General features: G+C 48.7%; 9 protein-coding genes across 9 annotated transcripts; 7 read left to right on the forward strand and 2 right to left on the reverse strand.

The window, feature by feature from the left end:
- Positions 1-2827: 2827 nt before the first annotated feature.
- Positions 2828-4562, forward strand: N7457_007071 (uncharacterized protein; the record flags this gene model as incomplete). The annotated part of the gene is made up of 8 exons (XM_057178114.1): positions 2828-2976; positions 3029-3042; positions 3100-3172; positions 3225-3915; positions 3966-4169; positions 4225-4252; positions 4307-4422; positions 4476-4562. 8 exons carry the CDS (start codon positions 2828-2830, stop codon positions 4560-4562), a joined length of 1362 nt encoding a protein of 453 aa, XP_057029858.1.
- A 430-nt stretch (positions 4563-4992) lies between these two features.
- Positions 4993-7070, reverse strand: N7457_007072 (alkaline phosphatase; the record flags this gene model as incomplete). Its single annotated transcript, XM_057178115.1, has 3 exons — positions 4993-6650; positions 6707-6909; positions 6961-7070. 3 exons carry the CDS (start codon positions 7068-7070, stop codon positions 4993-4995), a joined length of 1971 nt encoding a protein of 656 aa, XP_057029859.1.
- Positions 7071-8956: 1886 nt separating this feature from the next.
- N7457_007073 (uncharacterized protein) lies at positions 8957-9871 on the forward strand (the record flags this gene model as incomplete). The annotated part of the gene is made up of 1 exon (XM_057178116.1): positions 8957-9871. The coding sequence occupies one exon, from the start codon at positions 8957-8959 to the stop codon at positions 9869-9871; it is 915 nt and encodes a 304-aa protein (XP_057029860.1).
- A 180-nt stretch (positions 9872-10051) lies between these two features.
- N7457_007074 (F-box protein) lies at positions 10052-11801 on the reverse strand (the record flags this gene model as incomplete). Its single annotated transcript, XM_057178117.1, has 2 exons — positions 10052-10942; positions 11019-11801. Coding segments are annotated over 2 exons (1674 nt in total), but the record flags the coding sequence as incomplete, so codon positions are not given.
- A 288-nt stretch (positions 11802-12089) lies between these two features.
- Positions 12090-13065, forward strand: N7457_007075 (uncharacterized protein; the record flags this gene model as incomplete). The annotated part of the gene is made up of 3 exons (XM_057178118.1): positions 12090-12207; positions 12405-12864; positions 12954-13065. 3 exons carry the CDS (start codon positions 12090-12092, stop codon positions 13063-13065), a joined length of 690 nt encoding a protein of 229 aa, XP_057029862.1.
- Positions 13066-13898: 833 nt separating this feature from the next.
- Positions 13899-15195, forward strand: N7457_007076 (Alpha/beta hydrolase fold-3; the record flags this gene model as incomplete). Its single annotated transcript, XM_057178119.1, has 4 exons — positions 13899-13944; positions 14006-14135; positions 14242-14983; positions 15055-15195. 4 exons carry the CDS (start codon positions 13899-13901, stop codon positions 15193-15195), a joined length of 1059 nt encoding a protein of 352 aa, XP_057029863.1.
- A 361-nt stretch (positions 15196-15556) lies between these two features.
- Positions 15557-16167, forward strand: N7457_007077 (transcriptional regulator family TF; the record flags this gene model as incomplete). The annotated part of the gene is made up of 2 exons (XM_057178120.1): positions 15557-15904; positions 15967-16167. The coding sequence occupies 2 exons, from the start codon at positions 15557-15559 to the stop codon at positions 16165-16167; spliced, it is 549 nt and encodes a 182-aa protein (XP_057029864.1).
- Positions 16168-17071: 904 nt separating this feature from the next.
- N7457_007078 (transcriptional regulator family TF) lies at positions 17072-17290 on the forward strand (the record flags this gene model as incomplete). The annotated part of the gene is made up of 1 exon (XM_057178121.1): positions 17072-17290. The coding sequence occupies one exon, from the start codon at positions 17072-17074 to the stop codon at positions 17288-17290; it is 219 nt and encodes a 72-aa protein (XP_057029865.1).
- A 508-nt stretch (positions 17291-17798) lies between these two features.
- Positions 17799-18612, forward strand: N7457_007079 (uncharacterized protein; the record flags this gene model as incomplete). The annotated part of the gene is made up of 3 exons (XM_057178122.1): positions 17799-17850; positions 17916-18094; positions 18163-18612. The coding sequence occupies 3 exons, from the start codon at positions 17799-17801 to the stop codon at positions 18610-18612; spliced, it is 681 nt and encodes a 226-aa protein (XP_057029866.1).
- Between the last annotated feature and the right edge of the window lie 226 nt (positions 18613-18838).

Raw genomic sequence — 18838 nt, forward strand, 5'->3', positions numbered from 1 at the left:
TCAAAAGCCCCTCCGCCCGTCTGTAACCAATGATATGAATACTTTCCTTGCGCTCTCCGCGCATGGTCGTTTGGAGTTCCTAGAACTCCACCGAACTGCCTATCCCTTCGAAGGCATCGAAGGGCACATCAAAGCCGGGAACGACGCTGTACAGAGCACTCGAGGGTCAACCGAGGCGATCTGTCACAATATCAACAGTACGTGGGCTATGGCAGACTCTTACTACGACCGAGCTAATTCACTACTTGAAAGTGGCTATTGATAGATTCCGCTTACGTGCAGACCCGCTAATCTTCGAATGATATCCTTGCTGCTTATCATACTTAATGAACTTTCTCTTGTTTTTCGATTCTGGTCAAGATCGATCGGATTGCACGACATTTCTGCAGAAGAGCAAAACATGCTGCATGGCGATGCGATAGTATCTAGCATTTGGCAATACCCATGGGCATGAACAGACATTCCCTTGGTGCAACTCAATACTGAGAATGATCTCCAGATATTTGCCAGCTGCACTAACTTTGTTGCAACCCCTAAGCAGAGGTGAGGACGCCGTTTTGGACTCGGGTCAGCTGTATCTTACCCTGTCTTTGCCCATCGTTGTACCATAGCTGCGTTATTTTCCCTCAGTAGAATATAGATACCAAGTGGCGAACGTATATATCAATAGTATGATCGAGCCTGGGGCACTGGCGACAGATATCATCTAGTCTATAGAGTTAGATTGCAAAAGTAAAATCGATGTTTCCGTATTTTTTTGTGTAGAGTCGGGCTGTGACTCGTGAAAGACAACTCGGTTGCTTGAAAGGCACTTATATCAGTGTGAAAAACACAGCAAATTACCACTAGGCCATAACAAAAACCAAGCTTCCTGTTTATAGCCTAGGGGGCTTATGTACTGCGCTGACAAGCCATGGTGGCCTTAGGCCACCAGGCGACATCACCCCTACAACCTTGATATATCTCAGGTTCTTCCCTGCAACATCATCATCACTAGAGCCAACGAGTGATAATATATATTCATATTTGACCACATCTCCAATCCCTTTCGTTGAGCTGGATAAGCTTAAAGGACGGAAACAACGTTAAAGTTATAAAATTTCGATCCGTCGCCATGATCAGCAAAACGACCTGGAAATGCTTCTCGGATACCCCATGACACCGCATTTTCTCAAATCAGAAGGCTATATAAACTATAACCCTGAAAAACTCGCGGCAAGTCGTTGGAAATTGGGGTTTCGTGAAACTCGGGTACTGGCCGCCTACAAAGAGTACAAAAGGTCGGACGCTGAGCTTGGTGAGGCCACAGGAGCATATACACATGTATTTGCTCGCCTGCAATTTCGTGCAAACTGGGTGACACCACACGAGTACATGCACTGTTGTTGGGAAAAATGCCCTAAACAGCGTCAAAAACGCCCTAAAGGCCATTGAGGACCCCCAGGACTACAAGGACAGTATGCAAAATATATTATTGTTCTCTCGGTCATTTCTGAGTTAATACATACTCCTTCCTTGACAAGGAGGAAGGCGTTAGCAAGGGAAGGCCTAGTGCTACAAAGTGGTTGCTTCTACAACGAGAACGAAATCGGTGGATGTTCCCTCCATTCCCATTCGGATTTCACCATCAGTCCTTCATCGCATTCCCCGGAATCCACCGAATCTATACCCCACAACTTGCAATCAATTTTGTGACGCCATACGGGATGTTTGGGAGGACCATAGTTAAGAAGAATCTGGGAACGCCGCTTAGATGTGCCAGCAAAGCGCAGTCGCCCAAATAGGAAGGTGACGTTCCGCAGTGGAGATTATGGGCAGATAAGATGAAATGAGATTGGGATCTGTCAAAGGATATCATTGGATAGGAGATGCGCGGAATCGCTCCAGCTAGTTGTAGCCACCGTACGGAGTACATAAGGGCCGGCAAATGCACTAACACGTGGAGGAAGAAGCGAGTGGCGATCCACCGCTGCCAAGGACCGGGGTTCGGGTACCGAGAGCGATGGCTTTCCGGCGCCGAAACTGGGCTATCTGCCGATAGGCGAATCGCACTTCGAGAAAATTCTAGTCTCGGATTTTTACTTTTGGCGGAGGTTAAAAGCGCCACTTGGACCCTGGTTTGATGCATGAACTGTAGACTGACCACTGATCACGTAACTTGGTCGAAAAACCGGGCTTTTTTGAGGAGAAACTGTAAGATCTGGGGTTGATATTTGGGGTAAAGAGAATGGATCCATTGATAGCCGTGGAATACATAAATCCGTGACTAACATTTTCGCAGTTGTCCACTCCTCACTAGTGGCCGAACGTAGACCTGGGGGCCGAGGGGACCCCGGGGTGTGACGCCGGGCCGGGTGCGCCGGGCCGGGAATCAGCATCGCTTTTGCTCTTCGGCGATAAATGTGCCAGGAGCCTTGCACTTCAGCGTCGCCCGTTGGCTCCGAGGCCGCTAACCCCACATTTCCTCTCGAGCGCACCGGTGAAAGAGCCGGTTATGTAATCATGCATCGGAGGTATTGGCGAAATACAGGCACACGTTCTGGGAGGCAATCTGCGTTGGTTAGATCTCATTGGCATTTTACCCCGGAGGAACCCCAGAGTGTGTTGGAAACGAGATTCGTAAGGTTGAAAGGTTCCCCACTGGCAAATACTAAAACAGGACTAATACTCATCTGGTAATGGAAATATCGTATCAACTTTAATCTGTAGCGCCAAGAGAAAACTCTGGATCGTAGGATTTTTTGTGGCCACCTCCACAAGGCCTTTTCTTTTTCACCGGGCGCTTTCCCTTCTCTCAATTTTCTTTTCTCGTAGATTCATCGCCACCATGAGTCTCCCTGAAGCACCCCGTCCTGTTCACGATGTATCTGATCATTATCCCGACATGGAGAAGAAGCAGTTTCCCGAAGAGCCAGCGGAGGACCCCTTCGGAAATGAAGATGCCGGAGAGGTGAAGTATCGTATTATGCCATGGTGGTGAGTAATTCTGTGGTGCGTTGGAGGTGCCCAAGTTCTAATTTGTGTCTAGGCAAGCTGGAACGCGTGAGAGCCAATACTGAACACTTAATGAAATTTCCCATACTGATCGTATTCATCCAGTAATGGTCGCTGAAAATATCTCCCTCGGTATTCTATCTCTGCCATCTGCTGTAGCAACCCTTGGAATCGTCCCGTGAGTATGAGCGAGTTCTGCAGTGCAGTGCAGCAAGCTAACCATCCTGCAGCGCCTTCATCCTGATTATGGGACTATCTGGTATCTCATGGTATACTGGATATGTCATGGGTCAATTCAAGCAGCGGTACCCCCAAGTTCACAGCATGGGTGATGCCGGAGAACTACTCTTCGGCCCCATCGGACGCGAGATCTGCTTCGTCGGCCAGCTGCTGTTCATCATCTTCTTGATGGCCAGTCACATTCTCACATTCTCGGTGCTCTTCAACACGATCACAAACCACGGTACCTGCACCATCGTCTTTGGAGTTATCGGCCTAGTCGTCAGCTGTATCGCGGCTCTTCCTCGAACAGCAGAGAAGGTGTTCTGGATGTCCATCGCCTCCGCTATCAGTATCCTCATCGCTACCATCGTCACTATGATCTCCATCGGTGTCCAGGCCCCTGATGATGTGCAGAACGATATTACCACCTCCCCAACCTTCCAGGAGGCTTTCTTGGCAGTCACAAATATCGTCTTCGCCTTTATCGCTCACGTCTCTTTCTTCGGTATCATGTCGGAGATGCAGGATCCTCGCGATTTCCCCAAGTCCCTCGCTATGCTTCAGATCGTCGATACCACCATGTATGTCGTGACTGCGATGGTCATCTACTGCTATGCCGGTCCGGATGTCACCTCGCCAGCTCTTTCGTCTGCTGGACCTTTGATGAAGAAGGTTGCCTACGGCTTGGCTATCCCTACAGTACGTTAGCTCCATGGTTATCTCGGAAATGGTTGCTAACATCTTCATAGGTTATCATCGCCGGTGTCATCTTCGGCCACGTGGCGTGCAAGTATATCTACGTCCGAATCTTCCGCGGCAGCCGCTCCCACCACATGCACCAGAGGAACATGCTGGCTACAGGCACCTGGGTTGCGATCGGTCTGACCACCTGGACCATTGCCTGGGTTATTGCCGAGTCGATTCCTGTGTTCAACGAGTTGCTGAGTCTGATTGTACGTTCTCCGACTCCCTGGTCCCGTGTTATCCCTACTAATATTTACTCTGTAGAGTGCTATCTTCGGAAGTTGGTTCAGTTGTAAGTCACGCATTCTAAACCTTTCAATCACCATCAAATCCTAACTGAAAACAGATGGTCTCCCCTCCATTTTCTGGCTTGTGATGAACAAGGGCAAATGGTTCTCCACACCCAAAAAGATCGCCCTGACGATTCTCAACCTCGTGATTTTTGGAATCGCCCTTGCTATTGTATGTTCCTTCCTCTCCCTTCCCTATGGTATCCAAAATGCTAACTGAAGTAGTGTGGCCTGGGACTGTACGTTTCGGGAGTCGCCATCAACGCAAGCTCGAGCAAGGCCAGCTGGACCTGCGCCAACAATGCCTCCTAGACGAGATCATGATGATCAATACACGATGTCTATAGATTTTGAGGTGGTTGCTTTTACGCATTTGCTATACAAATGCCAGAGTTATGATATATAAATGGGGTGGGCAGGGCCTGATCATTGCAAATAGATTGGCGTTCAATTCTTTTGCGTGTACATTACAACGTATTGCTCAATGTTAATCAAAATATGATCCTTTCTTCGGTTTACATCTGTTCCTAGCAATTTTTATCAGCGATCAGTCCATATCTAGCAGATCCCTTCCGTTACAGGTTCAATTTAGGCTATGTATGATGGTTACTTCCGGGCCGGTCGGCAGAAACCGGGGTTCCGTGGGGTCTCCACGGAATGTTCACTTCTGGGCAGGAGTATGGATGAAACTTGTGATATCACTATATTATCACCCAATGATACTAGTTGCCATATATACTGTTTAACCATGGTGAGGTTTGCCCTCTCGCTTGGTCTCCGACAACCCCAGACACTCCGCCATATTGAAGAAGATATCGATGGAATTATACACACCTCCAAAGAGTTCCTGACAAGGTCCCCGCGCGAAGACCGGCACGTCCGTCAACGAGTGGACACCCTGACCCGCATCAAGGGGCAAGGTTCCATTAACGACAAACCCAGTGACTGCATCCTTGTAACTGGCAAAGTACCCATTCTTCTCATCAGTCATCTCGGCAGGCTTGCGAGGGCCCTCGCTGTGAACTTGGTAATTCTCCCTCCGGTCGGGGAAGGCAGCAACGCCCGAATGCAGTGTATATCTCGGGTCCCAACGGGCAGGGAAGTGGACACCCTCCGAATATCGCAAGCTGTTCGGATCGGCGACGGTATATTGCGACAAACCGGAGTTTTCGTAATAGCCGACTGCGTTGCGCTTGCTGCGGTCGTTGTCTTGCGCGTTCAGGTATTTGGTATCGACGGACCCGGTCACGTCGAAGCCGTGCCCGTGGTCGGCGGTGACGATGATGAGGGTGTCTTCTAATTGGCCGAGTTGCTCGAGTTTTTCGATAGTCGCTCGGACGGTATCGTCGAGCTCGAGGAGCTCGCCTAGAGCACGGTCGTAGTCTAGTGTGTGCATCTGCTTGTCGATACTGGCGGCTTCGGACATGAGGAACCAGCCGTCCTTTCGGTGCCGCTTGTCTAGAACGTCGATCGCCTTGAGGGTCATGTCCTTGAGTCCGGGGAGATCGTCTGCGTCGCGACCAGATCCATCGGGGTAATTGCTCTGGTTGAAGAGATTGGCCTGGTAGACGTTGCGATCGAGCCAAGTGGCGAGATTGGACTTCTGGAAAACGCCAAGCAACTTCTTATCGTTTGGTGCGTTGTGCAGCGCGGTGTTGTTCCATGCTATATTGTAGTTCTTTTCGGCGAAGAGCTTGTAGTAATCTCGAGTTTCTTCGCTCTCGAGGAAGTCCTCGGCGCCAGCTCCAAGGAGAACATCGGGACCATTCCAATTGGTCCACTTGTAGTCTTTCAACCCCTCATAATAAGCGCCGATAACATGATCGTATTCACCACGGTCGCTGGTGTGAGCAGCCAATCCACCAGGCGTAGCATCCGCCAAGAAGGCAGTGGATACAATACCAACACCGCCGCTCGGGTACCGACGCCGAAAGACTTCCGAGATTGTCTCGAATTTCGGGTCATCAAAGGGGTCACTGGAGGAATCCACATAGACATTCAAAGCGTTGACAGTAGTCTTGTGACCCGAGTAGAGGGCTGTGGCGGAATTGGCTGAATCGGTAATGAACGAGTCCATCGAGTGTGTCATCTGGTGACCCAGCACGGGGAACTTGTCCAATGCCATCTTTGTCATATACCTACCATTGATACTGCGATGGGCAATGAGCCGCGCTGCCGTGATCATGTTTGTCGTCATGCCATCTCCAATGAACATGACGACGTTCTTCGCGCGTCGCTTTGTAGGCAGGTCACGAACGAGCCAGTTGGCCACGGTCTTTTGCTCGCCATAGTAGGTCAGAGTGGCTTCGTATTCGCCTGGCTCGTAGAGGGCGATTCTTCGATAGATCTTGGAGGTCACGTTGACAAGGGAGGGTTTGTTTGCATCTTGGGCGAATAAATCTGTTTCTGTTAGTTTATTTTGCTCCCCATAAGCCCTAATTGTAGGAGACTCTTACCCTCGTACCAGGTGAAGTCCCATCTCTCCAGCTCCGGCTCGTCGATTTTGAAGTATTTTGTCGCAGCAACGGCCTTCTTGCCCTTTTTGGCGATAGTGAATGTGAAGTTTGGATCTGGCTCGCCGGTGCGTGCTTCAGAGCCATTGACCGGCGAATGTACTTCGAGACGGATGTCGAAGTACTGACCAGGCAAAAAGTCCACCCTGCATGACTATTAGTAGACAGAACGCGAATGCAATTCAGTGATCGCATACTGATCCGGCGGGAATATGCATCCCAAGTCAGGGCAACCACCCAGCCTCTGGAAGGTCTGAGCAGCCGCGCATGAGATGAAACACGTCAACGCCGAGATTGAGACTCGCATGCTGACGCAATTAATTGTTATACGACCGATGAATTCGACATGTACAGACACAACAGCTCTCTTAAATACACCAAGCTTGACGGCTAATTGCGGGCGAATCGCACGCCAAGATCATAAGCAGTGCAACGACACCAAATCTCCGAGAATCCGGTCGCAAGCCTCTTATACAGGATCCTTGCTACATTTTTTTGTTGTATGAGAGCGAATAGGGAGCATGCAACCTCTGCACGTGCGAAAGTCCTGACGTCTGCGTGGGAGTTTGAAGCTTTTTGCCAAGCGGAAGGGGCGGAGCGCCAAGACCAGTCCAGCCAACCCCGTTCGTTTGCCGAATCCGGCGGCTTAGCTAGTATTGCACGTGGGGTTTTGATAGAGAAGGGGGGTTTTGGAGCTTCATGTTTTTGATTGCCAATATGTATGATCGGGGGATCTTCCTTCGAGGGAATCTAATGGAATCCGAGTCATAAGTGGGAAATGTGGTAGATGTACGGAGCGTAACAAGACATCAGCCAATTTCAAATCATCTCTACAATGAATATACATTAGGAAGTACTTGTGAGCCCTTCCTTGTTCCGTGCGCTCAAAAATTGAATATAGTATTCGGTAAACGCGCTTATGCACCTGGAAATAATTCCATGTAACCACAAATATCCCGGGCTACGTTTTCATTGCTCATTCATCCACGAGTCAACCCGTCTTCCACCAACAGAGGATTGGATCATCTGTGTCGGATAGACGATATTATTCGGTTCAACCCCGGCCATACCATATCCTGCTTATTTGTCGGTCGCAATGCGCTTTAATCCAGCCAATTGCTCCTCTCGTGCTTTTGTTAACGATAAATACTAGACCCGGGAGTGAAAGTGATCGAAGCAACAGGTATTCCAGCTATATTCCCATCTCTACCATTGTGTCTGCAATACACTTCAAGCGTCTTCTTTGAAGGCCTGGATGTCTAATCTCATCCTAGGCGTGGAGATAGGCGTTGTTGAAGCAAAAGAGATAGACGGCATTTCAACCACAAAAGCACACTTTGCGGATGATGTTCTCTTATTATAATAGCACTGAGATTGCTCTATCAAGCAGGACCTTGCACGCACTTAGTGCTCGATAAATGCCCAAACAAGAACATTTCCAGAATAATGGATGTTGATGTTTTCAACGGGCTTCCAAGATCCAGCGACGATCCATCTCTGTGGGCTCTTGAATCAACCGTCGATATTCCGTCCTGGCGCTATATTGATTGTGTCAAAAGAATGTGATTGGGAGAGAATATCTATAAACTGTTTGGCGAATTTTGGCCACACTTATGCGTGCTTTTAAAATGATTGAAAATGCCTTCTCGCACTCGGTATTGGTCGGTCGTCGGCCTTGGCTTTCATTGTTCTCCTCTTCGAGCCCTAATGTTGCTGACCACGCTTCGAATTTCCCATACCAACTCTTTATTGTCATGATCCGAAACCATGTACGCCGTACCTCGACCGAAATGGAGTATGAGACAAAGAAACCCCTGCAATAAACCTGGGGTACATTGTCTGAGAAGTATCCCAGGGCATCTTCCAATCCACATGTTGCTATTTCGAAACCAAGAAGACATTCTCGCGTCCAATCATATTCAATGTCTATTCTATTCTCAAAGATGACATGGGTTAAATTTAGGGTCTGTGGTTTGATGCTTCTTTCGATCTCATATCTTTGTCTTTCAAGTGCATCTTGACAAGAAGGGCAAAGTCTAGTGCAACCAAAATCTATAAATCTTTGCCTGTACCTCAACAGACTTCGAAGAACCACTGCAGCATCAACAAAAATACTTACTGCATTAATATCTACCTTGATCTCGGGTTCCCATACAGACAACCTCCAAGTACCTCACCTCCGTCCCAATCCCAATGATCTATCACAATGATCTCATATACGGCACCCGCCAATCCTTCGGCCGATTATTACAACAGTGGATGGAGGGTTCAACCGCAGATAACTGCCCCGTCCTACCAGCAACCCTAAGGCTCAAAGACCTCTTGAAATCCCGAGATTTGGAAGTCGACCTGGAACTCCACCCTTATCTCCCCGTACAGATCGAAGATCATTTCAACGAACTCGAAACATCCGGTCCTCGCGGCGGAGCCTGGGACAAGATCTGCATCCAGGAGATCGACCCCCAGCGAGACCCCGAAAAGCCCGGCATTCACATGTGGGAAGGGCAAGTAGCCCCTGGGATACTAATGATCGAAGAGATTAAGCGGACCCACGGACCCTATACATCCGAGATCAGCCACGCGGTTTACACGCACTATTTCCCAATCGAGACTTTAAGATACATCTACCTTTTGGATATTTGCAATAAAGACACGAAGGATTTTGTGACGAAGGAGCTCTACAGCAAACCTAATGGTCTCCATTGGCCGGATGAGACGATCCGTGAATGGGAAGATGGAACCCCGGAATTCGAGGCCCTTCTGGGCACACAGCTTGGGAGGACTGTCGGATATATGCTTTTGGGGGCTTTCCCGCGTGGAGCTCGTCGGATTGCTCGGATCAGAACTTATTATGCGTATGAGGCGCTGCAGATGCGGTTTGAGGTTGAGGATGTTGTTCCGACTGTCATGGTTCGGCGAACGACAGGGTTTCCTCGTTTCCCGATGCGGACGTTCAGGTCGGCGCCGAAAATTGCTCGGAGTGGTTGGAAGGGACGGTTTGGTCCCGAGACAAGATCGGCCTCCCGTCGTCGGATCAATATGGAGGAGGAGAAGGAGATGACGATCTTGTATGAACAGCAGCGGTTGTCTGGAATTCGGAAACGGTGATTTGCCTTTTGCTCTTTGGAGCTGGGAATCATATATCAGGTCTCGTTTTCTTCTGCATATTGCTTTTTTCTTTGTACCTCATATCCTGGTGGCATTGTTCATTTTAGCGTGCTTTTTTTGAAGATTTATATACAACTACATGTACATATGCATCTGGGTTCAGGCCTGTTGGCAGAACTCTCATGAATCATACTTCTCAATACGACGGAAGACCTCCTCTATATCTTCCCAAATTCGTTGCCGATTGCGTAATCCCTTGAGACCATCCCAATTATACTTGATCTGCGTATAAACTTGATGCCAATCTGTGCTTTCCCTAGGCAAATTCACCTGATCCGGTACAGCACTTGGTAAGGGAAGTAGGTGGTCAACGATGTTATCGGACGACATTTCTTCATCCCTCAAAACACGGGAGTAGTGCTCTCGTGACTCATTCAAAAACGCGACCTCATTTGCGCTCAACTTTGTCCAAGGAGAAGGAATATGCAAAGGATCGGTTTCATCACAAGCTTCCCATAACCAGGGCATTTCTTTGCGCACCTGTCGATACCAAAAGCTGTTGGGAAGTTGCGTAAATGCTCTTGAGGCAGTCCGTGATCTTGCAATATCAACAGGGTCTAGAAAGCCAAGTATAAGAAGGCGAATCTCCAATGGCAATGACGCCAGAACATCTGTCCCACCAGTTGACGGAGCGCACTTATTCTTCCTAAATTGGAACAATTCAGAATTCTCGCGATGCGATGCGTGACCATCGTCCTCATTGACGTCCTCATTGACGTCCTCAGGTTTGACTGCAGCCAGAAGGAGGGTTGGAAGGTTCGGGATAGAAAGTGGGTTGGCAGCTAGATACTCAGACTTAGGTTCGTGTCGCCAAAATTGTTCCTGGCCCCCGAAGACATCTCCAGTTCGGGGAAATTCTTGAAAGCCATCCCAGTCAAACTCGGCGTTGCGCCATTTCATAAGACCTGAGACATTAACATGCTTGAACCGAGATTTGGATTGTCGACAGAAGATATCAAAGCACCACGGATGAAACGGCATTGCTAGATCATTTGAAGGTGTCCATTCTGGCTGTAGGGGGTTAGTCACGATCCACTTGAAACATCTTCGTGGCCAACGTCGCTGTGAGAAGAGATGCTCAACTTACATCGAAATTGACATTGTCCGATCGGGGTTGATCAACTCCACCTCGCGCAGGCCACACCTTGCCTCCGCCCATATCACGCGAGGTCATTCCATCACATACCCCAGAAAGGAACCAATCCTCAGAAATCTCCCAGGGCTCATTTAGTCCATCTGGTGTCCAACCTCCCACAGCAGCGTCTTTATGCACCAGAAACTGGGCAGTGCGACACCCTCTCATCTCCTCAAGCGAGATCACATATCCCGAATACGCGTTCGCTTCTGCGCAGGTTGGCCCGGGGATATGTTCCAGTTCTTCAAGGTCGTATCCCTCTGGCAGTTCGTCTGATGTAATTGGGATGAGAAGATCATTTCTGGGATTCGTATTTGTATAAGCAAATTTCCCGACAGGTTCTCCGCGGAATGTCGTATGCGTATCAACGCTTCTCGAGAGCCAGTTGTAGTACTCATCATCACTTTCCATACTCTGCTCTTCATCCGATACATCCTGTTCTCCGTCGAGACTCATAGCCTCGGTGGATTCGTAGTCGGAGTCATATTCATATGGCTCAATGTCACTGCTTTCTTCCTGTGGGATATAGTCGGGATCCTGAGTGGTGTCATCACTGTCTTTCGGATGTCTGACAGCTGCGCAACAGCCGTTCTTTGCACAATCCTCCAGCTCTAGCTCGTCAAGACCCGGCTCATCGCATTGTCGGCCGGTGTAGTCCCAGCTGGCCAGATCTGGCTCTCCTGGTTTCCGGCGCCGGGCAATGTTGAAGCTTACTCCACAAAGATGGCAGTAGACCTAGTGGATTATTAGAAGCTTTTTTTGACTAGGACCTGGAGATGCAACCACACAGTACCTCTGAGTATCCTATTCACCGTTTTTTATTAGCCCAAAGACTTGGAATTTGAAGATATTTGTGGCTTACCCATTGGAGCTCAGTTCATAATCAGCTTGTTTCAGAAGTTTTCAAAACTTTGTGTCCTCGAGGGCGGTTCTTATAATCTCTGATCTCCTACGTTTGATATTGTAGATCAGTCCGAAAAAGGCAGGTCGTTGGGGTGTCTGCCTAGGAGAATTAGGCAGCACATGGGGCGCGGTCACGTGCACCAGACAAGCTTTCCGGGGGCCCCCGGGGGCCACTGGGCCAATGCAGGTCCCCGCCTATTGACTGACAGCACCCGGAACATTGCGACCAAACTCTCATGTATCTCGAACTCAGGCCTTCCATCTCATACCTCCATCCTCCATCCTCCTGTCCACTCTAGAATCAAGATCAGATGTTATAAGGTCCAATTTACTCACAATGAGCCTTGTCCCCATTATCTGCACCCCTGAGGTGTCAACTACTGTCCGGAGCCCTCTCAGGTCCCGGGAGAGCTAATCTTGACTGACAGTGATAAGTCATCACATCTGTCCTATCGACAGCATACGAGGCTTCAAGCAAGATCGATTCGCCTCCGAGCCTTATCCTTGTCACAACGGCCAACGCGGCCGGACTGCAGAAGGGCACGAAAGACTCTGTCACGAAACCGCCGGTCAAGTCCCTCCAGTATCCTTTCCTCAGCCGGGACATAGGCAAGATCACCTATTTTCTGCCGGAGAATGTATCGAAGACAGTAGTAGATCTCACTACCTTCCTTCTCACTGATGAGAGAACAACCTTGGATGAGAATACCCTGCTCCTTGTTTACAATATTGGAAATTCACAGGATAGTATACGGCTCTCCGCTAGCTGGGTGTCCGTCTCAGTTGCGACCACGGATGTCGGCGAGTTACGGAGCCTGGCGGATGATGATGGGGTGTACAGAGGGGGTCCGCATCGGCCGCCAGGACAGGGCGCGAAGGGGCCCAGGAAGCAGTTGTAAGTATAACCGTGTGTTCATATAGTGAGCAACACTGCAGCAGCTGCAGAATGACTCATGCAGAGCAATAATAAATGTAACCGCCCAGCAACTGGAGTGGGTTCAACATCAACCACAGCCCCGAGAGTACGAAATACCTTGTATTCGCCATCGGCCAAGGCCCAACACCGCGATTCTCGCTCAGCTTGGCTCTTTTATAAGATATTTATGAAAATATCCCTTCTCGCTCTTACCTTTTCGCTTGTTAAATCTGTCATAGGCGCTGCGATAGTAGCCACATTAGTTTGCAAGGTGAACTGAACACCGCGGAAGAAAAATGTTAGAAAGTGTCGTTTATTACTCACTTGTCTTATACCATGTCTGCAGTGTTTATCCATAGTATTGGAAAAATAAAATGGCTACCTAGCTATATTGGAATCGGCATATAAGACGAGAGCTTTCCAACGTCTACAGAGTACATGTAGATTACTATGCCGTTTCTTATTTCTAGCCGTGACTGTCTCGTTAGCACCATCATATTTATTGCGTCTTATAAGACCATCTGACCAATAACAGTCAAATACTCCAAAGGTTACTCTACGAATAGCTAGACTGTGTTACCGGAGACCAAAACACCAGTAGACTCTCGTGCTGTAATCCAGAAAGACTTGCAACGGTCCATTAGGGCCAGATGCACATGTCCCTGGGCCCTGCTTCAAGAACAGTACCTTCCCACTTCATTTTTGGTTCTTGATTTCCCTCGAACATCATTAACCCGATTCAGCTGTCGAATTAATGCTTCTCGTCACCTCATTTATACGTCTTCTCAGTTCGGTATCCTATCACTGCCTCAAAAACTGTCGGTTGATTGTTTCGAGTTCTTTGTCCCCGGGGTCCGCCGAGTCGGCTGAATTGCCACACTATACTCAAAGATCCGCTGCACTATAATCATCTCGAATCCCTTCCTTCGACAGTTGAATTTTTGCTAGCAAACGATTGACACTCCGCATTCATCGCCGACCAGTTGAAATCCGTTCATGAATCGTTGGGCCCTATGACTGCCTGGTGGCTGGGCCTGGGGATTGCAGTGGGCAAAGCTCGTAAGTAGCCAATCAGAGGCCCGGATTCAACAGACACCATCTCATGGACCTTGCAACTTAGTTGGTGTCGCTATATGGTCTGCTGTCACCGTGCCATTTCGTGGGCAAAAGGCGGGTGCCTCAACCTACAAAGATATGGCAGTTTCTTTTGTGCGCACCCTTTTTGACACTGCCTCCCTCAAGCAGGTCCAGTAAGTTTTGGTCGGCTCTCAGGCCACATGAGCATCCACTAAAACCTATGATATCTATCCAAATCATGTGCCTTAATAAAGAAATATGGCTAATTCTACCTCGCAGACATGTTCTCCCCTCCACTTTTGCTCAAAAAGGTTACGAAGCCCATATGAAACGGCAAAAAGCATCGCCTAGGGTATTACATCTTCCAGGCTCTACTACAGTATTCTGGATGGGGGATCCTTCTGGTCAAAAACTGATCATCTACTTTCCTGGTGGTGGCTACTGCCTTCCTGCAGTACCGAGTCATTTCAGTCACATCGAAGCTCTCTGCGAAGATATCAGAGGATACAACAAAACCGTCGGGGTGTTGTTCCTTACATACGACCTTGCTCCCCAAGCCCAATGGCCTCGTCAATTAGGACAGGCAGTCACCGTTCTGCAGTACGCCATCCAGGCACTGGGAAAACGACCGTCAGACATCGTTCTTCAAGGTGACTCTTCGGGTGGCAATCTTGCACTCGCAATCTTGTCGCACATCGCCCATCCCCATCCTCAAGAAACGGTGCCGAGATTGTCACTTGAAGAACCCCTTGGTGGAGTTCTGCTGCTGTCACCTTGGGTTGATTTTAGCACGGATTATCCCAGCTACCAGAAAAACGCCCATAGAGATGTCATTTCCGCAAAGTCATTGAATGGCTGGGCACAGGCGTTTCTAGATCGGACTGTAGAAGATGAATACAACTGCCCTGTAAAAGTCCCGGTAAATTGGTGGAGACATATCCCCGTCACAAGAATCTTCATCGGTGCAGGAGAATACGAAGTCTTGCTAGATTCTATCAAGCAGATGGCGCAGAAGATGAAGGTATGTCTGCTCTCATCTTTTGATATGTTTTCGCAGACGCCGTGTGCGATTTAAAATTCGATTCCTCCCAGGCCGAACATCCCGACACCATCGTTAGTATTGCACCCCAGGAATTCCATGTTGAGCCAATCACGGACTTTGCTCTGAAAATCCCCCCTGGTTCGCAGCTCAAGGCGATGGCATCATGGCTGGACCGGACTTTTTCCGAGTAGAAGATTGGAGGCAGCGGCCAGAATGAAAGATGCACGGCATGTTTAATTGCAGTGCACATCAGAACTTGATTCAAAAGGACAAGTTGGCAGTCAGGAGACGCTACCCCGGTCAGGTTTGGGGCTTTGTTTGACGTGTTGGGGTCGGTTCGCTCAACTTGACTACGCAGGCTAGGTCACACATTGTTTCAATACACCTTAAACTCGTGTTTATTTCAATATTGAACCTTTTTATCACTTGTTCAAGATGCACAACCATCAGGATCCAGAGGGACAATCTAAAGATTAGTCCCGGAAGAAGGTCCGAACGAGGACCCGCAGTTGCTGGCAATGTATGTTGTAGCCCTGGAGCTTCCTGTGAAGCATGCGATTTTACCTTAACACTGTTGTTTACAAACAGACAAACACCGTAAAGTTCGCTGCAACTTTGCCTCTGACAGCGAGCTGCAAAGAATGTCTCGCCCGGGGCGTTCCATGTCGCAGCCAGGAATTGCCAAAGCCTGAACATCCCCGCGAGTCGGACCGGGCGCTTCTGAACGAGCGGCTGGCACGTGTTGAGTCGCTTTTAGAGCAACTTTTGATCCGAGTTGAGGATGGGGGTAAACATGAGGAACGCTCAAAATTACCCATCGAAATAGAATGTTCGACTCCCGCGACCGTGACCCCGGCTCCGGACAATGTCCCGGTATTGTCTCTATTCAGCAATGAAACGGTGCGTGTGAGAACGCAAATCACCTCTATACCTTCCCTAGGCTTGTGCTCACTCGTGTATAGCTAGTTTTCCAAAGACCCGACGATAGTGCAAACAAGTTTAGACCATATGGTTCCATCAACCGAGACTGGGGGCGACTGCGCCATGATTTGTTGGTTCTGATCCCATCTCAGAAGACATTGGAAATATTATCGGACTTCAACAGTACCTGGTGGCTTATGCGCATATACCTAGTCGAAGACTACGACAAAACGCTGGTTTGAGCCACGATGGAAGTTCTTTCCGCCAGTCACCCAGCTGTGATTGCAAAAGCCATGGATCTACGTCCAATACAGCGATAGACCTCTATCACTCCAATCCGAGCGATTCTGCGGCTCTGGTTGTTCATAATACATATGTTCTGAACACGCTTGCTCGGATAGCCGAATTAATCATCGAGCCCAATCAGACATTTACAGAACTCACCCCGGCCATGCTGCAGATGACGCAGAATATCGATGCACAACTTCAGCTGGTCGAACCTCCCCCTCTTGTATTAGCCGATGACATCCCCCCTGGAAAGTGTGCCGAGCGATCCCACTATTTCTTGCAACTCCAGTACCGACTATGGTATTATCAGCTCATGACTTAGCTCCACCTTCCTCTCATGAGGGAGTTGAAAAGTAACAACTGCTTCGATTACAATCGGAGAACTTGCATTCACGCTTCACGCAATATCACCGCTTGTTATATCGACATTTGCTGCCTGACTAAAAAGAGTCTCGATTCAAAGATTATTGATTTCCAAGCTTTCACCGCACCGATGATAATAGTGCTCAATGGAGTGGGGCCATTTGGACCTCAAGACTTGACGAAAGAAGAAAGACTGCTTTGCTTTCGACAGGGTCTTGGGGATTTTAGACCAACTTTCACAAACTGTTCCACCTGATGAAATCCTTTCTGGCGGTTTACAGGTACTGAGGATTCTCAAGGCAATAGCAAGAGCGACCGAGCTTCCACCACTCGATCCATCAGGATGGCACGAATACGAGGGTGGACGGCCGAGTCGCATCAAGCTCGACATTCCTTTTTTTCGGTACAATATACTTGGAGCGTCGCGCTTTCGCAGATGAGACGCTCAAGAATCATGCTTATACTGCTAAAACACCACCGGCATCTCCTATTATAATGCCTGTAGAATACTATCCCCCATCTTCGTTGATGGGCACGACATCGGACCCTGGCTTTGTCAGTGGAGAGACTCCTGAAACAGCTGCGCAGGGTGAACACAACTTTATCTTTGATCCTGCAACTGATTTCTGGGCTCTTAACTCTGAATTTACGTTTCAGGCGCCGTTCTTGGCTGATTTCAATGTTGACCGGGACAACTGGGATATGGGAATGTAGCGAACAAGGAACAGCTAAACAGCCCTTCTGCTCTGAACGCGAGCCTTGCAGTATTTTGTTTTTTTCTTTTGCTAGATTCATATCGTGCATTGCCTTGGCCGGAGTTCGGATGGAATGTCTCTTTGGCATCATCTGTCATGCATTTCTATGGATACTCTAGGATACATATATTTTGCTCTAGTCATCAATTCATCACTAATAGCCTCATTTCCAAGCTAAGGTTGTTTCTCTTTTCATTCTTTATGCGTACCTAGAAGCTCATCAGGCAAGGCTGTGAAATATGAAGTTCAGATTCCGACTGCCAGCCTCGTGAGAACAGAATTAGGCAATGCCGCAGTCAGCCCCTTTGTTGACATGTCACCTCCCCGTCCGAACCCATCTCTCAGATTCCTATGAGACAACAAAATCTTCCATTACTTTCTCTTTTCTTAATAGCGTTCTACGATCTTTCACGCTGGGATAACACCCGCACCCCAGATGTCAGAACAAGGATACGCAATCCGCCGCAATGGCACCTGCTCACCCTCAGAGAACACATGCAGACGTGGATGGGGCCACTGGTATTCCTGTTGTCCACGAGATGCCCAATGTACCGGCGTAGCGAACAACACACAATGCAATCCAGTGCAAATGGCCGGACCAGCACTCAGCCAGTGCTCAAATTCCACATGGGACCTGTATCAGGCGAACGGGTTCTTCTGCTGCGAGCCTGGTGACATTGGCTTTACGAGCACAGAGCAAAAGACGAGAGGGTATTTGGGTTGTGCGAAAAATGGTACGCTGGATGAGGATGTTATGAGCCCGGTGAGTATTATTAAAAAGGCTACTGGTATGTTCTACCTTCATATAAGCTTCTTGTAATATCCGTTCAGATTTCTGATGGAAATAATGTAGTATCTACTTCTACGTCTGCGACCGCGCCACATTCATCTACAATACGCCCTCCGGTCATGGCATCCCCGACTGTGACACCATCCACAACTCCGACTCCAAGCGAGCATAGCACCGCGAACACAGGCACGAAGATTAACAAGGGCGCCATTGCGGGTGGCGTTGTTGGTGGTTCGTTTGCAGTAGCACTTATTGTTGTGATAGCTTGGCTGATCCTCCGTCGCCGCCGATCTAAAGCCTCTGTCGAAGGAGAGAAGACATTCCCAGGCCTCTCGGGGGATTCAAGGTCCAAGCCTTCATCGACTAATCCACAAGCGCAACCACTATCGGAGCTTTCGGAGGAGAGAGGGTCCGGGATGTGTAGGGAGAGTACTACCAGGGCTGAACTTCCTGCCCGACAGGTTCTAGCTGAGCTTCCCGAGCACCTGTAGGAGGTTAGGTAAATATGTCTCTTATAAACGGGGAATAATTGCGATATTGATACTCTGATACTCAACCAGATGGCATTTTGAGATACATCATTCTCATAGATTGGACCCTAGCTTCCTTGTGCTCTTGAGATAATCAAAACCGGCATTAGTTTCTACGTGAAACAATATTCGTGGGAAAAAGAATAGTTATATAGCCGTAAATCGTATCCTTATTGTAGTGGAACAT

The sequence above is a fragment of the Penicillium paradoxum genome (genome assembly GCF_028828445.1).
Source record: "Penicillium paradoxum strain IBT 22861 chromosome Unknown utg000006l_segment0_segment0, whole genome shotgun sequence".
Classification (NCBI taxonomy): domain Eukaryota; kingdom Fungi; phylum Ascomycota; class Eurotiomycetes; order Eurotiales; family Aspergillaceae; genus Penicillium; species Penicillium paradoxum.